The sequence below is a fragment of the Peromyscus californicus genome, unplaced genomic scaffold, assembly GCF_007827085.1.
Source record: "Peromyscus californicus insignis strain IS unplaced genomic scaffold, ASM782708v3 Scaffold_14__1_contigs__length_90479793_seg_2, whole genome shotgun sequence".
Lineage (NCBI taxonomy): Eukaryota > Metazoa > Chordata > Mammalia > Rodentia > Cricetidae > Peromyscus > Peromyscus californicus.
The window spans coordinates 65,738,048-65,762,346 of NW_026294436.1; the positions used below are offsets into that span (position 1 = coordinate 65,738,048).

Sequence of the window (24,299 nt, forward strand, 5' to 3'; positions counted from 1 at the left end):
CACTTGCTGCAGCTTACATGGCTTTGTGACTGACTGCCCGGGGGGACACAGAATGAAGAAATGACACACACATGTGCAGAGAAGCTGGGTTTGGGAAGCTTGAGTGTCCAGACAGAGACGCACCAGCAGCCTGGAGACTCTGTGCTCACTGTAGACTGCTGACCAAGAAGGCAAGCTGCCTAATCTTAACAGGGGTCTCTGTAGAGGAGCAGTCTCAGCATCAGTCACCCAGGAGGAGGATGCAGGGTTGACACTGTCAGCACATAACTGGGTCAGGGAAGGCCTTGCATGTCCTTGGGTCTTAGGCACTGGGGTCCTTGACATGGCTGTGCTCATGACATTCATACAGGGGCACACTCCCTCCTCACAACCATTAAATTGAAATTTTTGAAGTATGTAGTTCCCGGTCCCTATCTGCTTTGTCAGAGAAACAGAAAACAGAATGGCTTACCCAGAACAGCCAATGTCCTTTGTACACTTTCATTTTTCAGTGTTCTTCTCTTCATTCAGAGACAAAGTCTTGTTATGCACCCCTGTCTGGCCTGGAATGTTCTGTTACTGACATCAGCCTTAACCTTGAGGTCTTCTTGCCACAGCCTCCAGACTGCTGGAATTACAGGCGTGCATCAACACTGCCCACCAGTATAAACCTGCAAGTATTAAAATTATGAAGTGATCTTTCTGTTCTGTCTGAGGAGTGGCCTGAGGTGATGGTACAGTTGGTGAAATTCTTGCTGCACAGGCATGAGGACCCGAGTTCCATCCCCAGAATCCACATTTAAAGAATAAAAAATAAAAACTCTTTCGGTGATGGGCACCTGTAATCCCAGCCTGGAGAGGCAGAGACAGGGGGAATCCCTGGAGCCATTGCCTGAACAGTCTAGTCTAATGAGTGAGCTTAGGGTGCAGGGTGAGGCCCTGTCTCAAAAAATAAGGTGGGCAACAACTGAAGAAGACACTCATGCACACACCACACACACACACACACACACACACACACACACACGCAACACTGACACAGAGAGAGAGAGAGAGAGAGAGAGAGAGAGAGAGAGAGAGAGAGAGAGAGAGAGATTGTTTGAATTCTCTACCTCTCTAAATGAATATTTACAAATGGTTGTGTCTAATTAGCTTCTGTGCAATTATCAGTGTGAGTATGTATCATTCCTGTGAAACACAGTTAAATGTTTATATTTAATTTTACCTAATTAAATAATACACAGTGGGAGTCTTACTCTTCTTTTGAGATGACCGTTAAGAATTCATACTCAAGAAAGAGTGTTCAACATGTATTTGCTATCTTGTCAGAGCTATTGTAATGGGGATGGCCACCACACCCCTCAACATGAGATGGGGACACAGACATGGGGAAAGGAGAAACCAATTCCTGCAAGTTGTCCTTTTGACCTCTGCATGCACACCACGGTACACACACACACAGTAAAGAAAATGTAACGAATTCTTACAGAGATACTGTAATGAACTAGATAGAAATTGTCTGCCAAGACTGTAATTTGTGGGAGATAGAATAGGAAGGCCAAGATGGTTTATGTTGTTTTTAGTGTTTGTATTGAAAAATGTTTCCTAAATTCTTTTAAATTTTCACATTTCACCCAACTGAATAACAGCCATAAATATATAAATAATCTCTGCTCCAAGTATTGCTCCCTTTGTAACACAGAAATCAAAGTATTGGGGCTAGAGATGTAGTTCAGTGGTGGAGTGTGTACTTGGCATTCATAAGGCCCTGGGTTTATTCTCTTGTGAGAAAGAGAGAGGGGAGATGTGCTAATATATTGTGTACCCCAATAAAGCTTATCTGGGGATCAGAGGAAAAATCCAGCCACTAGATTAGGCATAGAATTCAGACAGTGGTGGCACACGCCTTTAATCCTATCACTTGGGAGGCTGAGATCTGTCTGATCTCTGTGAGTTCAAGGCCACACTGGGAACAGAGTCAGGTGTGGTGACACACACCTTTAATCCCAGCACTTGAGATCTCATGACTTTGCTTGGGAAGGACACATGCCTTTAATCCCAGGAAGCAATGTGGCAGGACACAGAAGGATATATAAGGCAGGAGGAAACAGGAACACTGGCTCTTCAGGCTGAGGTTTTTGTAGAGGTAAGAACATGGCTGGCTTGTTGTGTTTCTCTGATCTTTCAGCTTTACCAATATCTGGCTGCTGTGGGATGGTCTGTATGTCAAATGTGTTGCTGATTGGTCAATAAATAAATCACTGATTGGCTCGTGGCCAGGCAGGAAGTATAGGCGGGACAAGTAGGAGAATAGAGCTGGGAAGTGGAAGGCTGAGTCAGAGAGACACTGCCAGCCGCCACGATGACAAACAGCATGTGAAGATGCCGGTAAGCCACGAGCCACGTGGCAAGGTATAGATTAATGAAAATGGATTAATTTAAGCTGTAAGAACAGTTAGCAAGAAGCCTGCCACGGCCATACAGTTTGTAACCAATATAAGTCTCTGTGTTTACTTGGTTGGGTCTGACGGCTGTGGGACTGGCAGGTGAGAGAGATTTGTCCTGACTGTGGGCCAGGCAGGAAAACTTTAGCTACATCTGGCTCTGGGTTTTTCTTTTTATTATTATTATAAGTCCTTTTAAGATTCTTGTTACAGGGAGAGGTCATCAACATTTGCTGTCTCTATAAGAATGAAAAGATTTCTATTCAACACAGCACATAAACACCAGTGTGGACTGACCTGGAGATGCAGCTTAGTGGCAGAGCACATGCTCAGCATGGACAAGGTCCTGGATTAGTCCCAGCATGAAAACACAGAAAATACCCATGGTTTATTATTCACTGAAGTGAAGATGAATTCAGATAAGATAAAGAAGCCCTGAGGATGGACACACGGGTCATTAGGCTCCATGATGCATCCTGACAAAATGATTCCATAAAGGGCTTGGAAGTTACTAGTACCTAGTAACTTTGAAATGTCCTGACTTTGGGTTATTACCATAGATCACTCTTATTGGTGATATTTTACATGTACCATCTCTATGCTCAGTTTTCTAGGACCTCTACTTTGCAAGAAATCTTACTTCCTATATTTTTTTTTGTAAACATTTGTCGTTTGCATTAAAAATTGTTTTTGTTGACACATTCTGCAAATTTTGGTTAGCAGACATATTATGGGGCAAACACAGACACAGTTTACCCTACATAGTGTGAAAGAGGCATCAGATGGCAATATACAGAAAACAGTATGGCTTTTTCCAAAACAGAGGTCAAGAATTAAGAAAACACATGAAGTGCTGAATCTTGAGCTCAGTTCAGTTTTACCAAGCTTGTTGTAAGTGTACTTAAAGCCTAGAGCCATGTGCTTAGGTGGATCTTAATCAGGGACTCTGAAAGCTAGGTTCATTTGCCATATTGTACCTTCATGCTGGATGCCATGATGCAACTTCAGAGCCAGACGTGATGAAAATGGAGTGATTTTTTCTTGATTGAGGTTTTACTGCACCGGGAGAAAATTCCATTCAGGCTTCTTAGTTAATAAAGCTTAGATTCAGATATACAATTTGTCCAAGTTTAGTCTTATCACATCTAAAACAATTTGTATAAAACAAATGTCAAATACAAATTACTTCTCAATGAATGCAGGAAAATAAAAATAATTAAATTTGATTAAAAGAAGAAATGTTAAAAGTGCCTGAGATTGAAAGTAATGTTAATGTGATTCACATCAGCACTCAGTGCAGCTGTTCCTAAACATCTTGTCTCAATGTTTAGATGACAGATATTTGGTGTGGGTCTAATGCAAGCCAAGGACCACCCACAGAGCCCTCTATTTACTCTTCTGGCTCCAGGTCCTCTTAGTCCCACTGTCCTTTCCTTTCAAAGAAGCACAGTGACGGCCATTCCAGACTTTCAGACACTTCCTTCTCTAGCATTAAAATACCTTTAAAAACTACAAGTTCTGACAACAGCCTTCTTAATGGTACACATTGCTTCAAAATGTGGGATCAAGTTACATTTAAATTTTTTACATTAATTTTATATCTAAAATATGTCATTAAGGTGCCCATTGTAGCTGGAGTGCTTCTCTCCAGGTCCCACCAAGCCCCTGCAGTCCCACAACGCATGTATAAAATAATCACTCAGACCCTTATATTATTTATAAACTGCATGGCTGTGGCAGACTTCTTGCTAACTGTTCTTATATCTTAAATAAACTCATTTCTATTAATCTATAAGTTGCCACGTGGCTCGTGGCTTACCGGTACCTTACATCTTGCTTGTCATGGTGGCAGCTGGCAGGTCTCCTCCTTTCTGTTTCCTCTTTTCTCCTCTCTGTTAGTCCCGCCTATACTTTCTCCCTGGCCACTGGCCAATCAGTGTTTATTTATACAGAGCGATATCCACAGCAGCCTTGTATAAGAAGAAAATTGAGTAAAACATTCCACATCACTTATTTGTCTCAAATACAAACCAGTGCATAGGAAACAGGAACAATATTGTGACACAAGTAGATTTTGTGCATTTGCTCTTTTGTCTGTTTCTTGGAGTCTAGGTAAATGCGTTCATTTTAACATTAATGAAGAAGATGGAAATTTCACAGTTATTGGTTCCTGTACAGGCCTTACTTTTTTTTCTACATCTTTTTTTTTTTTAGCATCCAGTGTGCCAATATCTGGTCAGTGCAAATACACAGAATTCCTCATTTTAGTATTATGCAGAAAAAAAACATTGTATTCTGTCCTATGGTATCCTACAATAGATTGTTTCTCCTAATACATAGTAACAGGTACTGGTGATGTCTATATTTGAGTGTTACAAAATGGCATAAACAGTCATAAATAAACCTTGGTGGAAACATGTTTTATAACTCTAGATAGTGGTTTTCAACCTCCTAATGCTGCAACCCTTTGATACAGCTCATGTCTGGTGACTCCACCCATAAAATTATTTTATTTGCTACTTCAGAACTCATTTTGCTACTCTATGACCTATAAAGTAAATATCTAATATAAAGTATATCTGATCTGAGACCCCGAGTGGACACACCCCACAGGCTGAGAACCACTGCCCTAGGGTTAGCAGCTAGGACAGGACAGGTTGGATGCGATTGGTAGTGGACATTCCCTTCTCCTCACATATCTTTGGGATTCTTCCTTCTGCTCTGTAAATGGAGCCCAGGGCACCTACATCCTAGGTAGCACTCTCCAAATGAGCTACACTTGCCACCACCTGTACCAAATATGGTTTTGAATCATGGGGATTGTTTTCTATTTTAAAATGAGCTAATGTACTGTCCCTTCTTTTTTTGCTTCAGGTCCCACTTGCTATAGTTTGGGCTCCAGGACAGGCCCTGGGTGGTTCTGCTGTCCAAGTGAGGGACAGTGTCTTCCTCGTCCACGTTACCCTGAACTTTGTACTATCTGTGTAACCAGTCTATCACAATAGAATCCCTTTGTTACCAAGATGTGAAAGTGTGTGTTCCTCCTCATTAGACCCTGACTGAGAGGCCACTAGTGCTTCTTGTGCTGATAAGTCCTTTGTTTCCTGTCTCCCCTCCCTTCCCACTGAGTGTCCTTAGAGTCCTCCTTGTATTTACATCAGAATCCTTTCTTGATCATTTGCACTGCAGTCCTTTTCTCTTGGCTTGACTTTCCACTCTTGTCTTGTGATAAACAGATCTTAACTGGTCTCTTTTTCACTCTTGGTCTGTGGTTCCAGGGCTGGGCCTCAGGACTCAAACTAAACATGCCCCTGACCACTGACCTATACTCTTAGTGACCAATGTATTTCCATGATGGTTTATGCTTTTTGTCTTTAATAAATCCTCCCTAAATGTAATAAACTATATGTCTCCTAAGTTTAAAAATAACTTAGTTTCAGCCTCCACATTTTAGCCATAATCCACCTGAACCATGTTAGTGTCCAGTGGAGTGGGTTCATCTCACTTAAAACTCTTTCTTTCTCACTCATCTTAAGGTACTCATACTCATAGCATTTCTTTCTGGAACCTCTATTCTGCCCCATTATTATGACCTTTCTTCATATGTTAATAATATATATTCTGTCTCCTACAGAGTAAGTGTCTACTCTAAAATTCATCGGTTACATATCAGTGTTATGGTATTTCTAGGCAGGGCCCTGGAGAAGTGAGAGTAGGGATTTCATACATAGGGTTAAAGCCCTTATAAAAGAGACACATGGGAGCTTCCTTCTACTTCTACCATGAGGACACTGTGAAAAGATGTTCTCTGTGAATTAGGAAGAGAGAGCTCACCAGACAGTGAAGATGCCTGTGCCAAGGCTGTTCACTGGCCTGCCTGTGAATTATAGGGATATGTTTACATTTTGGTAACCCACCAAGTCTCTGGTAATTTGTTACTGCATCCAGAAGTAGCCATGATATTCTATAAATGACCTATTAGAGCTGTATAAGAATTTACAATCTCTGGCAAAGTCACTTTCCTTCTTTTGCAGTTATCTTGGTGTGTCTTCATCTTGATGTTACTCTTCCATGTAAATTTAAAGAGCATCTGATCAATTTCCAACAAAATTCTACTTGCAAGTTTGGTTAGAATCAGTTTGAATCTGTAGATCAACTAGCTGAATGGGAGAACTGATATTTTTATGGAATTTAGCCTCCCGGTCTATTAGTATGGTCTATTGCATGATGCATTCAAGTCCTTAGTGTCTTTTACAAAGAGCTTATGTTATTGGATGGAGTTTGGTGCTGGGTGGTGGTGTGTGCTTGTCACCCACAAGCCCTGGTTCACTCCCCTGTATACCTCTCACCAGATGGTTGACCTTTGATCTTAAAGACCTTGAAATCTTTGGCTAGGTGTTTCTAGGTGCATTTTTATGTTCTCATAGTTGTTTTGTTCAATTTAATTGTACTTTGAAACAGTTGCTGCTGCTCTATAAAAGCACAGAGTGGAGTGATTTTGTTTGCTAATTTCCCACCTATTTATCTTTCATTCTGACTAGTAGGTTTCATTGGATTGTCTTCAAAACTGTTGCTAAATTGGTCTTAATACACTTTTTCCTGTTTCTGTTGAGGTCACGATGTAAGTTCCCCTACAGTCCACTTTTGTTCTTGAGCTGAGTTGAGAAGGAAAAAGAAAGCATGAGGAACCATCTGGCTTTCATGGGATAACCAGACAGCCCAGCATCTCAGGGTGGCCCTGCTTGTGACATGTCACTTAAGCAGTAGATTGGCAACTGGGAACTGAGGTATCCAAACCAGAGATGTGAGGACAAACCCACAGAATCCCACAGAACCCCACAGAACTGAGTAAGCATGTCGACTGATGGAGGTCATCCCTATGAAAGAGGGAGACCCAGAGCCCTGGGAAGGCTGTGTACTGCAAGAAAAGGGACACCAGGAGAGGCAGCTCAGGGGAGTAGACTCTGAGACCGCAGAACCTGTGGGACTAAAGATGCCAGCTCTAAATGGCACAAAGGCCTCTAATACTGGGCAGGAACAGCAAATCCGAGGGAGGCCTGAAGGACAGAGGACAGAGGGTGAGGTAGAGTGCTAGCCTCGTGTCAGTCCTGCTCTAGTTATAGCCACGTGTGGGACAGTTTTAACTGCAAATGCATCTGGTCATTACTAATCCAAAAGCACAACAGTAACATCAACAACAACAAAATAATCAGATATTTACAGACAAAAACTTACTGACAGGGTGTAGTGCCCACTTGATATCCAGAAGTAGATGTTATGATCAAAGTTTGTTTAGAGTGAGGAAGGCTTACTGTATTTTTTCTTTTGTGAATTAACATTGACATAGCATCTCACAGGCCCAAATCTTTTCAGGTCATTCTAAGAGTTCAGCTGAATGATTATTCAAATGCCTGTTCAAAAATTAAATGGTAGCTGCATGTGTTTGCATGTACCTGCAATCCCAAGCTGAGAATGAGCATCTCAGATGGGAGAGCAGCATGAACTACAGAGGGACACTGTCTCAAATACAGAAACCAGAACAAACTAGCTAACTAATTAGAGAATGGGAAGGGGGAAGTTGGTGTGGAGGAAAACCCTTGTTTCTCCTGATACCCAGCACCATCAGGGGCTGTGCAGACTTCCAGGACTTTCACAGAACACTGGGTAATCACGTATTGAAAATCTCTTGCCAAGAATAATAAAAGATATGAAAGCTAGATAAGAGATTCAGGCCATTTCAAAGCCCAAAGCATTTGGCCTGTGCTTCTCTTAGGTGACTTTTCTGTTCTCACACCACAGTGAGAGGTTCTGAAACTGCAGACCTGGATGTAGCTAAAACGAGGGTCCCTCTCATAATCATTCTATAGCTCAAGTACTTTTCTTAGAATGTCAAACACTGCTTTTAAAAAAACTACGTTATAATCCGAATCATTTTTCTCCTTACCCTTCCCTAGAGTCTACATTTACAAAATCTAAATGTGACAGAAGCGAGTCGGGTCTGAAAAGCTCTTGAGCAGTCAGGAAAGGCCAGCTTAGGACATAGACTCTGATATCGAGAGGGAATGAAGAACATGGCCTAAGCAGGCAGCAGTTTATGTTACCAGCAGGCTCCAGGCTTGGTGTGAATCAGGGGCGCTGACAGCAAATGAAAAGTCTAAGTCTGACTGGAGACACGGGGAGGGGTTGGGGGAAAGCTGCTACTCCTTATGCAGTGCACAAGTAGAGTGCTCAGGGTGCTCACGTGCTCCCACCCCGCACAGCCCAGGGTGGGGAGCACTGTTGTGCAGAGATCCTCGGTGGGCTGAACCTTCACTCAGTCCGTGAGGAAAACACAGCTTTGAGGAGGGGACTTGGAAGTAACTGAAGAAGAACTTTTGCAGGTTTTAAGAAAACAAATAGTAAATATTCCTGGGAAATTGCTTTACAGTTACTGGTGCCTTGGCAATGTGGTACACACTGAAATCACAGTACCCTGGGGGGAGTGACAGGAGGGTCATTGTTAGACACAGTGGGGAAATATTCCCTTCTCATCCTCTCTCCTACTTACTCTGGCACAATGTAGTCACTTCTTGGATGTCTTGCATATTTTTTGCATATGCAATGAAGCAAGTACATTTATTGTGTACACTCACCATTCTCTTTATACCTACTGCTTTACATTTAACATATGCGTTGGAGACCATTTCATATCAATACACCAAGAACTGTAGCTTATATCAGTAGTAGAGCATAACTATATACTTTTCCCTGGCATTTATCTGGTACTTGCTTCTAAAGGATAAGAACTCTTTTGAGAAACTATAACCATAATACTATATCCCCACTAAACAACAACTACTTCTTCTTCTTCTTCTTCTTCTTCTTCTTCTTCTTCTTCTTCTTCTTCTTCTTCTTCTTCTTCTTCTCTTCCTTTCTTCCTTTCTTTTTCTTTTTGGTTTTCAAGACAAGGTAGCCTTCAATGTCCTAGAACTAGCTTTGTAGACCAGGCTGGCCTTGAACTCACTGAGATCTGCCTGCTCATGCCTCCCAAGTGCTGGGATTAGAGACATACACCACCACTGCCCAGTTCTCTAGTGAACTTTTTAGCACTAATTTCCTAACACCTCACCTATCTAAATTAAATGCCAAATCAGTTTTCAAAAGTATGCATCTTTGCATCTGAATCTTAATAAGACAAGCATATTGAAGTTGGTTATACATCTTTTAGACAGCCTTTAATTCTTAGGCTACCCTTTGTTTATGTTCCTTGAACCATAATTATTGAAGATCCCAGGTCAGTGTAGGGTAGTGCTCCCTATGGATGTCTCAGGCTGACAGCATCTCTGTGTTCTCTGGGTGTGTGGTGTGGCATGGGCAGTGTGTAGTTTGGTATGTCCTTTTACTTGGAACTACGCTGCCTGTCCTTCTGTAACCCTAGTCCTAGTTAATTGTTTGGACACAGAAGTGGTAGTTATTTTAGAAAAAGAATGTCCCCTCCTGAAGATCTCCATGACCTTTGTGAGAGATGCTAGTTACAGAAATGCATGCATTGGAAGGACAGATTCCATGTCAGCTTTCCCTCTCACAAAAATCATGTTTCCATTTTGTTCAGTGGCTTTTCAGCGTCACACAGCCTGCGTTTTCCTTCTGGGCAGGAGAAGCTTTACATTTAGAAGCCGACACACACGGTCTGCTGATCATTTACTTTGGAAACTAAATACACAGCTTGGGCTGCTGCCATGTATTAAAGCGGGGATCCTCCTGACTTGGTGAAGTTGCAGCAACCCTTCAGGATCCTCAGTTCCAGGAGGTTCTGTGCAGCAGCCTTGTCTACTCAGAGACATTTCCTTCCTTTTTCATCTTGTCTGAGAATGAGGGGCTGACACTGGACACCTGCAGGAGAGCAGGAGCTGAATCCCACAGGTGATCACAAGCCACAGAACCTCATAGCTAACCACCTCTTCCTAGTCTGGCCCCAGAGCTAGGAGCCAGAGGGCTGTGACTGGGGAGAGTGGGCGGGGCAAGCTAGGCTCTGCCCCTCTGTTACTTTACTCAGCCTTGCTCAGGCACCTGCACACCAGAGCTTGTAACATCCTCTACCTCCTTTGCTTTCAAGAGGTTGGACGTGGTGCAGAACCCAGAGAAGTCCAGGCCCAGCCATGGGGAGCCGCGTTTCTCGGGAAGATTTTGAGTGGGTCGACACGGATGAACCACATGCACAGAGGAGCAGAGAGATTCTGGGTGAGATCTTGAGCATATGCTCCAGAGTGTGTGGCTACTGCTCATGCCCCCAACAGAAGGAGAGACCTGGGCTAGGCTCAGGGTGCTCACAGCTTGGGGATGCATGGGACTTCACAGATCCTCAAGATGAACTGCCTGCTTGGTGAAGAGGCAGGGGCCAGTCCCTGAGCTTGAGCACCCTCAGCCCAACCTGCTGATTCAGGTTAAGGATCTCCAGACTGAGACATCCCAGGCCTTATCCACTAACTAGGAGACTCTTAGGACGTCCAGTGGGCAGTGGTTTCTCTAAATAGCCCGCCACTGGAGTGTGAGGCTCAGGAAGTGGTCCTGGGAGATCCTGGGGTCCCTGGAGCCAAGTACACACGATGTACAATGCATGTAGGTCCCAGTGAGGGGCAGCACTACCCTGGGACCCAGGGCCTGTTGGAGAGGACAGGTCCTGGTGTGCTCACATCTCCTGTCTTTGTGAATCCACCACAAACCTGGGATACCAAGGGAAGTTCCTAGACAATTCTCATCCTTTTTGGTTGTCAGGGTGAGGAAACTGAAACACAGATGACCAGATAAATACAAAAATACCTGGCTTGTCCTGACAGTTGTTTTGGGCTTTAACACAGACTAACCAGGTCTCACAACTCTAGAGTTTACAGGGCCCTTCCGTGTTCCCAGGGAATTCTCTCTTCTCTCCCAGGCCGCCCTTCATGACCCACCAGCCTTTTGAGTTGGGTTCTCTCTGACATTGCCTAACTTCTCCTCATTCCAGTGTTCTGCCTTTTCTGCCTTTTAGAAGATGCAGTGAGAGTGAAGGAGATCGGCGCTAGGAGGAGGATGTAACCTGGGTTAGACTGTCTGCAAAGAGCATGCTTCTAACCTGTTCTGTTTAAACCAAGGACGCGAATGGGAGGGGGTGAATGTGAGGAGCCCTTCCTCCAGTGCTGGGGACCAAACCCAGGGTCTCACACAGCAGCTCTACACTGTGGCACACCCCCAACCCCCGGAGATCTCTGCTATACACAACAGTTCGCTTTCTCTTGACGTCCATTTTTCCAATGAAAAGACAAGGCCCTAGTTTTCATGAGTATCTAAAGTTAGAAATTCCTTATTTCATGAATGACTTAGTAGTGACACTGAAATCAGGTTTAACAACTCAATTACTGATGGTGAGAGGAACTTTAAGGTGCGCATTAAGGGAAGCCCTTGAAAGACTTTGGGCTCGCCAGCTGAGATGGGAGCCACCTGAATCCCAGCATCCAGAGTTAGAGCCAGGTGGGGCTTTGTGAGTTCCAGGCCAGTTTGTTTACACAGAGTCCCAGGAGACCTTGTGGGCAGGGAGACTTGGTTCTTGCATGCTCTCTCTCTCATTTTGCAAATCGTTTCTGCATACTTGATATGAGAAGGCATGTGGTAACCTTATCTATGCTTATCTACATATTGCATAATAATAATGTGATATCCACTTTAAGAAAACTGACCCTGTCTTGAAAAACAAAAAAAAAAACAAAAAAAAAAAAAGAAAAAAAGAAAACCCACCCTCAAACACTGGGATTCATGATCTCATCAATAGTCAGAAAATTAAAGAAATGAGAAACTGTAATTGATGTTTGTCCCAACAGGGAGCCTCCATACAAACTTAGCATTAAACCATCTCACCCGAATCTCAACGAATATTATACCATTTTCCAAGAGGCACAAATGCTGCTCAGTGTGCGTTTCTGGAGACAGAGATAGAATGGCCTTAGGCAAGAAAATCAGGATATTTGCTTAAATTACATTGACATGATAGCATACTTGTGAATCTTCTGTTAAGTTTCTTCATAAGAGGAAATTGAAGAGATTATAGATTTTTGTTGGTTTTTTGTTTTTTGTTTTGAGACAGGGTTTCTCTGTGTAGTCCTGGATGTCCTAGAATTCACTTTATAGATGTGGCTGGCCTAGAACACACAGAGATCTGCCTGCCTCTGCCTTCCAAGTGCTGGGATCAAAGGTGTGTGGCAGATAAGAGTGAGCATTGCTAGACTGGAGAGTTACCCAAGGCAACTCTCATAAAAGAAAGCATTTAACTGGGGGCTTGCTTACAGTTTCAGAGGGCTAGTCTACTACCATCATGGTGGGAAGCATGGTGGTGTGCAGTCAGACATTGTACTAGAGCAGCAGCTGAGAACTGCAGGCAGGAGAGAGAGAGAGAGAGAGAGAGAGAGAGAGAGAGAGAGAGAGAGAGAGAGAGAGAGAGAGAGAGAGAGGCTGTGCCTGGTGTGAGCTTTTCAAACCTCAAAGCCCACCCTCAGCAACACAAATCCTCCAACAAGGAAACACCTCCTAATCTTTCCAAACAGTTCATCAACTAGGGACTAAGCATGCAAATATGTGAGATATGGGAGGCCTTCTCATTCAAAACACCACAACTGAGAACAAATTCAGTAACATCATAGGATACAAACACACATACCAAAGTTAGTTTGTTTGCTGAGCATGGTGATGCACTCCTGTATACTACTCAGGGAGCTGAGGCAGGAGAACTACAAAGGCCCCTCAAGTTTGAGACCAAACTGGGAGACATAAAGACTTATCCTTTTAAAATCTGTATCTTTTCTGTGTCCCCAAAGAAATTGCTGAGAAAGAAAAATGTGAAGTCAATCCCCACCCCACAATATCTTTAAAAAGTTAAAAAGCAAGGGGCGGTGGGGGCACCGCTTTAATCCCATCACTCAGAGGGCAGAGGCAGGTAGGTTTCTGAGTTTGAGGCCAGCCCTGGTCTACAGAGTGAGTTCCAGTATAGCCAAGGCTACACAAAGAAACCATATCTCAAAAAAATGAGTTAAATTGCTCTGAATAATCTTTAGTTATGAAGTAAAAGTCTTCAGGAATGAAAAATGGCAAAATATAGATGAAAAATTAAGAGGACACACAAAAATGATCCACATGTGCTACACTGAAATTTTACTCCTATCAACGTGTAGAAAAGTCAACTCAAGCTGGCACATGCCCTTAATGCCAGCACGCAGGAGGCAGAGGCAGGTGTATCTCTGTGAGTTTGAGGCCAGCCTGTTCTATAGAGTGAGTTCCAGGACAGCCAGGATCACATACAGAGAAACCCTGTCTTGAAAAAAAAAAAAAGTCAGCTCAAAATGCACCAAGTAGTTGAATGTAAGACTTGAACCTGCTGGACTAAACACAGGGCGGTGAACACTTGGAGATATCAGCAATGAGCAGAGAGTCCAAAGGCAAACACAAGCCAGGTTCATTAACAGGCTTCTACCAATCTTGCAAGCTTCTGCAGAGCAAAGGGAACAGCAAAGGTGTGAAGAGACAATGTACAGATGGAAGAACATATTTCCAATTAGTCATGTGACAGAAAGCTAACATCCAGAATACATAAGGATTTCTAAAAACAATGAAACTCACAATTAATCCAAGTTTGAAAGGAGTTAATGATCTGAAGAGCCACTTCTCAAAAATGAAATACAAATGACAATTATATGGAAAATTCCTCCATGTCTTTAGCCATCAGAGAAACATAAACAGAGAAAAGGCACTGCTGTTTGGGTGGTAAACTATATAGTTACTATGGAGAACAGAATAGATTTTTCTAAAACTTAACTCTAAAAAAATAGCGATTTTCCCCCAAATAGTTTACAAATAGATCTACCATATAATTTTCTCTCCCACTTCCTGCTATACTTCCAAAGTGAGTAAAGTCAGCATACAAAGGAGAAACTTGCCCAGTCACGTGTTGTAACAGTAACAATAGCTAAGTTATGGAATTGACTGAGGTGCCTATCAATGAGCAGCATGGATAAAGAAAGAGTGGTGTGTATATACAATAATGTATTATTAAGCTATGATAAATAAGAATGAAGCGGCCTTAGAGATATAGCTCAGTCAATACAGTGCTTGTCCTGTAGGCATGATGACCTGAATTCAGACCCCAGCACCTACATTATAGCCAGGCACAGTTGCTCATGTCAGTCATCCTGGCACAGGGGTAGCAAGGAAAGAAAGGGGTTTGTTAGAGTGGCTGACAGGCTGTGGTCTGGGTAGTCCAACAATGGCTGTCTCCTGATGGAAGGACCAAGGATCTGGTAGTTAGTTGTTCAGTCCAAGAGACTGGATGTCTCAGCAGTCAAAGTCTACTGCTGGAGTCCCAGGGAAGTCCTAAAGAGCTGCTGGTCTTCAGTCTACAGTGGAATCCTGAAGAGGTAGGGTCTAACACCAGCAACAGAATGCCTCAGGAATAGGAGAGATGAACTACCAGGGAGAGTGAGAGCAAGCAGGCAAAAAGCAAAAGCTTTCTTCTGTGTTTTTTTTTTTTTTCTTTTTCAACATAATTATTGATTCTTTGGGAAAGTCAGTCATATCATGCACATCAATCCTGCTCAGCTCTCAGTCCCTCCATATCCTCTTCTTACCCTGGTAGCACCCCCCCCCAAAGAAAATTTAAAAAGTATTAATTAAAAACAAAACCAATCAACCAACCAACCATACTAACAAAAAAACCCATTTTTCTCCTCCATCTTTCCTGCCTCTCCAACCCCTTTTCATTCATCTTAGTGGCATTGTGAGCTGTGGTGTGTCATGCAGTACACCCTTTTGTCTACTCAGCTTTACTTGCTCACTTGTTCACTGCAATGAGTCATTGGTCTGGTTAAGGCTTCTGGATTCTGGTACACTATCAATACCGGACCCTCACCAAAACTCCTCTCAGATATCCTGCTGTTGCCCCGAGTCATGGAGATCTTGCCACTATGGCTCTTCAGGACCAGTCCTTTCACACACTCTGGCAGGTCATAGATAGGGTAGATGTTGGGGTGGGCAGACTCAAAGCCCTGGATGTGGGTCTGGGTGGAAGCTGATTTGTCAGTCTGGGCCACTGGAGCCCTATCTTCTATGTCCATACCATTGGGCCCACTCTTCCACACTTGTGGTGAGGAATTGGGCTAGCTCTCCCAAGAGAAATAGGGCCAGCTCTTCTGCTGTAATGGCCAGTGAGGGGCAGGGCCAGCGAAGGGAGGTGCAGGTCTGCACTGCCCTTGGATTTCAAAACTCATGGTTCCTATGGCCCTCTGTGGTAACACGAGCAACAGAGATCAACACAGATCCCAGCTGCAGCAGGACCACTGACCCAGACATGGCCCCTGGCAGCAGCTCAGTCCTGGATGTCACCATGGCCCTGGTGACAGCGCAGGCCACACAGAGCAGTATGGCCCAGGTGGTAGCATGGCTCTTGGACAGCAGTATGATCTCAGGTAGCTGATCAGATCCTGGGCATCCATGTGGCCACAAACATCAACCTTCCAGTCCTTTTATGCGGGCTGCTACTAGAAACTTTGGCCCAGATTTAGGATGGATCTTTCACCTCAGATAATTCAACCAACAAAAATCTATCGCAAGTATACCCAGCTGCTTGGATTTTAGTTAATTCCAGAGGTAGTCAAGTTGACAATCAAGATCAGCAATTCAGCAATCACATACGTGTTTTTTGGAGAAATACCTAGTCACACATTTTGCAGGTTTTTTTTTTTTCGAGACAGGGTTTCTCCGTGTAGCTTTGCACCTTTCCTGGAACTCACTTGGTAGCCCAGGCTGGCCTCGAACTCACAGAGATCCACCTGGCTCTGCCTCCCGAGTCCTGGGATTAAAGGTGTGTGCCACCACCGCCCGGCTCATTTTGCAGTTTTAAAATTGGATTATTACTTATTTGTACAAGCTTTAAAAGTTCCTATATATTCTACATAAAATTCTCTTATCAAATAGAATATTTGCAAATGTGATTCCCTTTGTTTTGAATAGTCTTCACTTTTTCAATGGCATCATTTGCAGAAGAAAACTTTTTTTTGTTTTTTGTTTTCTTTTATATTTCTTTCTTTTACATCCCAACCACAGTTTCCCCTCCAGAAGAAAAGATTTTAATGCAGTCGAATTTCCTCTTTTTCCCCAATCAAATACCTTTGAGTAGGATACATAAGAAATCACAGAGGACATGAACATTCACGTCAATATTTTCCTTTGAGTTTTGTGATTTTTATTGTTAGGTCTTTGACATAATTTTTGTTAATAGTTGTACATGCTTAATGGAAGGTGTCCACTTCAGTAGTCTACAAGGTGTCCACTTCATTAGTCTACAAGGTGTCCACTTCATTAGTCTACAAGGTGTCCTCTTCAGTAGTATACAAGGTGTCCACTTCACTAGTCTACAAGGTGTCCACTACATTAGTCTACAAGGTGTCCACTTCATTAGTCTACAAGGTGTCCTCTTCAGTAGTCTACAAGGTGTCCACTTCATTGGTCTACAAGGTGTCCACTTCATTAGTCTACAAGGTGTCCACTTCATTATTCTACAAGGTGTCCACTTCATTATTCTACAAGGTGTCCTCTTCAGTAGTATACAAGGTGTCCACTTCATTGGTCTACAAGGTGTCCACTTCATTAGTCTACAAGGTGTCCACTTCATTAGTCTACAAGGTGTCCACTTCATTAGTCTACAAGGTGTCCACTTCATTAGTCTACAAGGTGTCCTCTTCAGTAGTCTACAAGGTGTCCACTTCGCTAGTCTACAAGGTGTCCATTTCAGTAGTCTACAAGGTCTCCACTTCATTAGTCTACAAGTTGTCCACTTCATTAGTCTACAAGGTGTCCACTTCATTATTCTACAAGGTGTCCTCTTCAGTAGTCTACAAAGTGTTCATTTCACTAGTCTACAAGGTGTCCACTTCATTAGTCTACAAGATGTCCTCTTCATTAGTCTACAAGGTGTCCACTTCATTAGTCTACCAGGTGTCCTCTTCAGTAGTCTACAAGGTGTCCTCTTCAGTAGTCTCCAAGGTGTCTACTTCATTAGTCTAAAGGTGTCCACTTCATTAGTCTACAAGGTGTCCTCTTCATTAGTCTACAAGGTGTCCACTTCATTAGTCTACAAGGTGTCCTCTTCATTAGTCTACAAGGTGTCCACTTCATTAGTCTACAAGGTGTCCATTTCATTAGTTTATAAGGTGTCCATTTCATTAGTCTATAAGGTGTCCACTTCACTAGTCTACAAGGTGTCCACTTCCACTAGTCTACAAGGTGTCCATTTCAGTAGTCTACAAGGTCTCCACTTCATTAGTCTACAAGGTGTCCACTTCGCTAGTCTATAAGGGGTTCACTTCAGTAGTCTACAAGGTGTCCACTTCATTAGTCTACAAGGTGTCCTCTTCATTAGTCTACAAGGTGTCCTCTTCATTAGTCTACAAGGTGTCCACTTCATTAGTCTACAAGGTGTCCATTTCATTAGTCTACAAGGTGTCCACTTCATTAGTCTACAAGGTGTCCTCTTCATTAGTCTACAAGGTGTCCTCTTCAGTAGTATACAAGGTGTCCACTTCACTAGTCTACAAGGTGTCCACTTCATTAGTCTACAAGGTGTCCTCTTCAGTAGTCTACAAGGTGTCCTCTTCATTAGTCTACAAGGTGTAATCTTCATTAGTCTACACGGTGCCCACTTCATTAGTTTATAAGGTGTCCTCTTCAGTAGTTTACAAGGTGTCCACTTCATTAGTCTATAAGGTGTCCTCTTCATTAGTCTACAAGGTGTCCACTTCATTAGTCTACAAGGTGTCCACTTCACTAGTCTACAAGGTGTCCACTTCACTAGTCTATAAGGTGTCCACTTCATTAGTCTACAAGGTGTCCACTTCACTAGTCTATAAGATGTCCACTTCATTAGTCTACAAGGTGTCCACTTCATTAGTCTACAAGGTGTCCATTTCAGTAGTCTACAAGGTGTCCACTTCAGTAGTCTACAAGGTGTCCACTTCATTAGTCTACATGTTGATAACTAGTTGTTCTATCACCATTACATGAATATGCTCATTTTAAATGCAGGCACCCTTGAGCTACTATTGTAGTTTGTTAAATATTACTAATTATTGAAAATTTAGTACAGATTGCTTGGGATGAATTGTTTGTTCTTGATACCATGAAGAAAAGTTTCATATTTTAGAACCTTAAAATAGACCAATCTTGCCGGGCGGTGGTGGCGCACGCCTTTAATCCCAGCACTCGGGAGGCAGAGGCAGGCGGATCTCTGTGAGTTCGAGGCCAGCCTGGTCTACAGCGCGAGATCCAGGAAAGGCGCAAAGCTACACAGAGAAACCCTGTCTCGAAAAACCAAAAAAAAAAAAAAAAAAAAAAAAAATAGACCAATCTTTGTCACATGTGTTAATAATGTAAAGATTCCCAGAGCTCTGTCAAAGCATAGTTAGAACACATAATATAAAAGATACAGACTTTCCACCTGGGTGTAGTGGCACATGTCTTTAATCCCTGCACTCAGGAGGCAGAGGCAGGCAGAACTCTGTGAGTTCAATGCCAGCCTGGTCTACATTGTAAGTTCCAGGACAGCCAGAACTACATTGTGAAACCCTGTCAGTCAGGTAGGGAAGAAGAAGAAGAAAAGATATAGACATTGCAGATTTTTAATAAATTCTCAAATTGTTATGTTACAGTATATTAGAACTTGCTATCAAAATATTGTTTCCTAGTAGAGTGGAAATATTTGGTTATGCCTTTAATAACAAGAATATTATGATTTTGAGAAAATGTTATTAATGAATTAGCATCACTGTAATTTTGTGTATGTGGGTGGAGTCTGTGTGTGTATGCCATGTATGTGCACGTGGTGGGGAGTTGCACAGAGTCCAAAGAAGGTCATTGATTGTCCTGCTCTATCACTCTGCACCTTAATCTTTGAGGCAGGGTCTCTCCCTGAACCTGGAGCTAGGCTGGTGGCCAGCAGCAAGCCCCAGGGATCCTCCTGACTCCAGTAGATCAGTGTTATGACTCCAGGCTCAGGAAGCCATGCATGGTTAGTGACCTCAGTACTGGAAATTGAGTCAGGTCCTCACACTTACACAGCAAGTGCTCTTACCCCCCGAGCTATCTCCCCAACTCCTTTAAGTATAATTTCTTCAACACGTTTACTTCAACATAATTGATTATAATTGTACTTACACTAATCCCCATTTATGATTCTTGTTGTATTTTCTTCTCTTACAGCAAAATATCCAGAGATAAAATCCTTGATGAAACCTGACCCCAACCTCATCTGGATCATAACTCTGATGGTTCTCATCCAGCTGGCTTCATTTTACTTAGTGAAAGACCTAGAATGGAAATGGGTCATATTTTGGTCCTATGTCTTTGGTAGTTCCATTAACCACTCAATGACTCTGGGGATCCATGAGATTTCTCACAATTTTCCATTTGGCCACCACAGGGCGCTGTGGAACAGATGGTTTGGAATATTTGCTAACCTCCCTTTGGGAGTTCCATATTCGATTTCCTTTAAGAGATACCACATGGATCACCATCGATACCTCGGAGTTGGTGGCCTTGATGTGGGTATTCCTACCGATTTTGAGACCTGGTTTTTCTGCACCACATTCAGGAAGCTGGCCTGGGTTATATTTCAGCCTCTCTTTGTGATTTTCCGACCTCTATTTATCAACCCAAAACCAGTTTCTCATCTGGAAATCATCAATGCTGTGGCTCAGGTCACTTTTGACATTATAGTTTACTATGTTTTGGGAATTAAATCTTTAGTCTACATGTTGGCAGCCTCCCTGCTTGGCCTGGGTTTGCACCCAATTTCTGGGCAGTTTATAGCCGACCATTGCATGTTCCTAAAGGGACATGAAACATACTCATATTATGGGCCTCTGAATTTCCTGACCTTCAATGTAGGCTACCATAATGAACACCATGACTTCCTGAACATTCCTGGGAAAAACCTGCCCCTGGTAAGTGAAGGACTTGGTAAATATTTTCATTTCTAATAGGTGAATAATCCAAATTAGTCTTTACTTGATCATTTTAAAGGAAGCAAGCATATTTTATCAACCAAAGCTCACTAAAATGAAAATCAAAGTGTAATACACATCTAACGCCTGACAGGCTAGTTTTTACCCAGGGTACACTCTTTTAGATCCTTAAATTTAGTGGTTGCATTGAGGTCCAGAAGCAATGGGAGATGTATAAAATCTGTTATCCGGTAAATAGCTGTTTCAGTGTTTCAATGTCTGTTCTACTGCTGTGGAGAGACACCATGACCAAGGCAACCTATAAAAGAAAGCATTTAATTAGGGGCTGGCTTACAGTTTCAGAGGGTTAGCCCATGATCTTCATGGAGGGGAGCATGGCAGAAGGCAGGCAGGCGTGGTGCTGATGAGACTGGACCTGGCATGGGTTTTTGAAACCTCAAAGCCCACCCTGGTGACACAGCTCTCCAAGAAGGCCACACCTCCTAATCCTTCCATTTTCATTCCAACACCACAAACTCAGAATTAGGAAACAAACCCTTCTATGGAGTGAGCAGCAATCTCAGGTTGAGGAGGTTTCGTCACCATCATGCTGACGGGCTTTGTTAGGAAGGGTGGACTGGTCCACGAAATACTATTACTACTTTGTGAAACTTCAGTACAGAATTATTTGGAGCTAGTTGATTTGTCCATTAGAACCTTGAAATGCTGCATAAATGTTCTGAAAATCAGATAGACATCAATTTGCAATGCCCTGGCATGGACTATCATTTTTTTCCTTGTACCGATTTGTATAATGTATTGTAGTAAAAGTGTTTTCTGCTTTATAGAGTGACACCTTTTGGAAACACGTGTTGAGATACTGAGGGATGAAATGCCAGTGTTAAGTTTTCTAGAACTCAGGCATGAATTCCAATAGGTTTCATTATTTCTTTTTCTTTTTTTCTTTTTTTGTTTTTTTGAGACAGGGTTTCTCTGTGTAGTTTTGCGCCTATCCTGGAACTCACTTTATAGACCAGGCTGGCCTCGAACTCACAGAGATCTGCCTGCCTCTGCCTCCTGAATGCTGGGATTAAAGGCATGTGCCATTCAGCAAGAGAACAAGAGTGTGGGTTTGTTTTCTGCAGGACATTGCAGAGGGCGACTGTCAGAGGTCACTGTGTCGCACCTTCAAACTGGTGAAGGGCATATGAGGGCTATGTGACTGCTCTTTCAACTGTTAAACAGGCTTAGCATTTTCCTTGTATTGGTCACCTGGCTAATAAATTCTCTAGAACTTATAATCCATACATAAAGTTGAAGTTTTATATTATATCCTTTTAATGTTTATAATTTATCATCTTTTGTGTCATCCTGGTTGCTAATGTACATTTAGTCTTAACAAATGTCTCAAATGCTTATCCAGGCTCTGACTGGCTCCGTCATTTTACAGTTTTGGAACCCCAGTGTTTCTCTGTACCATCTGCTAAGCTAAACTGATTGCCACTGGCTTTGATAAGAGTCCAGTGTGGATTCTGATACTGAGCTGTTTATGTGCATGTGATCTGTCGATTTTATTCATGAAGAACTGCAGGGAGTCTGAAGGACCATGAGCAAGGGTGTTGCCCTTTGGCTGAGTTGGTATTTTGTCCCTCTGTCTGTCAGACCCTCACCTGTCACCTTGAGGCCTCAGTAACACTCCCTTTGTTTTTTCACTTCCAGGTGAGGAAAATAGTAGCTGAATACTATGATAAACTCCCCCATCACTACTCCTGGATCAAAGTACTGTATGATTTTGTGATGGATGACACACTGAGTCCCTACTCCAGAGTGAAGAGGCTTCAGAGAGGGAAATAGCTTTTGAAGTAACACTATCAGAGCCAAAGCAAATTCTGCAAAGATTTTAAAGGGCTGAGAATGTGGATTTTTTTTCCTTGTTAAAACTAAGATCAGTGATGCTCAGAAGCTGCCCCAGAAGAATTCTCTCTCCATAACATCAAGAAGCTGTTCTGGTTCCCTGTCAGTCTGACTCTGTCACAGAGCTCAACTGTGTGCTTGTCCAATTACCATCCCTGAGAGACTGTTCACCCTTGTCTGTCATTTTGCAAGCATATTATAAACCTGCCCATTTCTCTTGTAGGGTTTCTGTCACAACGTTTTACTTTAAAAATAGCTAGTTACCTAAGGTTTTAAACACAAGACATCCATATCTATCGCTTTTCCTGTAGTTTTCTTTCTTATTAAATATGGTTGCCTGGGTACTGGTGGAAACTTATTTTAAATTTTCCATTCAAAAGAGTTGTTTTTTCTTTTTTCCAGTACTTTCTGAGAAGGCCAGGCAAGTACCATGGCAGGCTGCTAATAACTCAGTTAAGAACTAGGCCTCACTAGGAAAACTGAATAGGCATTTCTGAAGAAACCACATACAAAGGGCAATCAATCACAAACAGACCTGACAGCAAGGAGAGGGGAACTGCACATTCCAGGCCTGAGTCAGCCCCACAGTAGCGCAAGGGAATAAGCACAATAAGAACAGAGCCTGGGACTTGTCCAGGCTTGTCCAAAAATGGAAAAACTGTAGCCTTAGCCAACCAGGAATGTACTAATATGATTGCCACTGGCATAAGCCAATCCTAGATAGAATGACCTCACTACCTTTAGAATTCCTTTAGCTGTGTATAAAAGAACCTGCAAGCTTCCCTTGGGGTTGCCATTTTGCCTTTGTGTCAGATGTGGGGCCCCAGCATGCTGGTACCTTTACAGTCAAGATAATAAATGCTCTTGTTGATTGCATACGTATATGATGGTCTTTTGTGGGACTTCTCTAGGACCCTAACACTTTCCTTAGTCCTTGGGAAGGGGAGGTGACTCTGATCTCACTGGCCAGAAGTCCTGACTGTCAGTGTGGGATGCCACATGCAGGTTTCAGTGCTGAGGATGCAGGAGGACCTCCTGGATTGCTGTGTGGACACCATATCCATGCAGTGGCTCTGAGCATTGGCTGCTATTCCAGAGGATCCAGGTTCCATTCCCTACACACATGGCTGCTCACAATTGTTTGTATCTTCAGTTCCAGGATATCTGATGCCCTCTTCTGGCCTCCACAGGCACTCCATCACGAGGTACACCTACACACCATCAACATACCCATACACACAAAATAATAAGGGAATTTTATAAAGAAGATAATGGAATCAAGTCACATCACTAATTCATACATGGAGACCTACAAGGGGTGTTCCTGAGTCCTACCAATTGACACACAGATTCCATAGCCTGCTATCCAAATCCCAACAGGCCCTCCTGAGGAAAGGGATGAGCCGCTGGCAAATGTTTTGCAGAACTACAAAGGGACTAAAAGAGACCAAGAATATATGGCCAATTCATTTTCACAAGTGAACATGCTAGTCCCCTGAGAAGATATGTCATGTCTTTTTAAATTTTCATCGTTTATTTATTGTTGTGGTGGTGTGGTGTGTTGTTTATTTATTGTTGTGCTTGAGTGGGGTGTGTGCATGCCACAGTGCTCAGGTGAAGAAGGTCAGAGGGCAACTCTGAGGTGGTTTCTCTCTTTCCACCTTCTGACATGTCCAAGGATTGAACTCAGGTGAGTAAGTTTGTGTGGTGAGTACTTTTACCCAGGTGAGCCGTCTCACCAGGAGGAAAAGTCCTGCCCTTGCAACAACCAAGACTACAGTAGACCATCTCATGGGAAAAAAAGCAACTACAACCTACCTCACATCAACTACAAAACCTCCCACTACTTCCTTTTCCTCAGAGTCCTCTTCCAAAGATCAAACTGAAGACCAAACAACTGAAGATCCAAACTTATTCTAGAGACAACTAATTGCATCTGTACTGGACATGCACGGACTTTCCCTGTGTA

The 24,299-nt window shown here is 42.8% G+C and overlaps 4 protein-coding genes across 22 annotated transcripts in view; 2 read left to right on the forward strand and 2 right to left on the reverse strand.

The window, feature by feature from the left end:
* Positions 1-564, reverse strand: part of LOC128110072 (epoxide hydrolase 1) — an 88,766-nt gene extending 88,202 nt beyond the window's left edge. Inside the window, exon 1 of the mRNA XM_052737825.1 lies at positions 452-564. Within this exon, the coding sequence (XP_052593785.1) occupies positions 452-506 (55 nt within the window). The 5' untranslated portion in view covers positions 507-564. The remainder of the gene's footprint in view (positions 1-451) is intronic.
* Positions 1-24,299, reverse strand: part of Nvl (nuclear VCP like) — a 126,157-nt gene that overhangs the window by 10,296 nt on the left and 91,562 nt on the right. For 9 of the 19 annotated variants that reach the window (XR_008218030.1, XR_008218027.1, XR_008218028.1 and 6 more), the window contains 5 exons: positions 19,629-19,780; positions 4,249-4,393; positions 3,401-3,568; positions 2,721-2,769; positions 452-650 (listed from right to left, as the gene is read on the reverse strand). The gene's annotated coding sequence lies outside the window, so the exon portion shown is untranslated. Of the gene's footprint in view, positions 1-451; positions 651-2,720; positions 2,770-3,400; positions 3,569-4,248; positions 4,394-19,628; positions 19,781-20,532; positions 20,736-22,844; positions 23,542-24,299 lie in introns of those variants that run through there. The other 10 variants (XR_008218016.1, XR_008218013.1, XR_008218015.1 and 7 more) reach the window with 10 other exon arrangements.
* Positions 12,168-18,768, forward strand: LOC128110074 (uncharacterized). Its single transcript, XM_052737831.1, has 2 exons — positions 12,168-17,726; positions 18,423-18,768. Exons 1-2 carry the CDS (start codon positions 16,712-16,714, stop codon positions 18,455-18,457), a joined length of 1,050 nt encoding a protein of 349 aa, XP_052593791.1. The 5' UTR covers positions 12,168-16,711; the 3' UTR covers positions 18,458-18,768.
* On the forward strand, positions 18,816-20,452 carry LOC128110075 (sphingolipid delta(4)-desaturase DES1-like). The gene has a single exon (XM_052737832.1). The coding sequence runs from the start codon at positions 19,643-19,645 to the stop codon at positions 20,450-20,452; it is 810 nt and encodes a 269-aa protein (XP_052593792.1). The 5' UTR covers positions 18,816-19,642.

Bases quoted from the DNA above. Each gene is read 5' to 3' on its own strand.
- LOC128110075 (XM_052737832.1), top strand. From the start codon at position 19,643: ATGATTCTTGTTGTATTTTCTTCTCTTACAGCAAAATATCCAGAGATA.
- LOC128110074 (XM_052737831.1), top strand. From the start codon at position 16,712: ATGGAAGGTGTCCACTTCAGTAGTCTACAAGGTGTCCACTTCATTAGT. The intron at 17,727-18,422 runs GTCTCCACTTCA...GTAGTCTACAAG, and splicing joins CCATTTCAGTAGTCTACAAG to GTGTCCACTTCATTAGTCTA.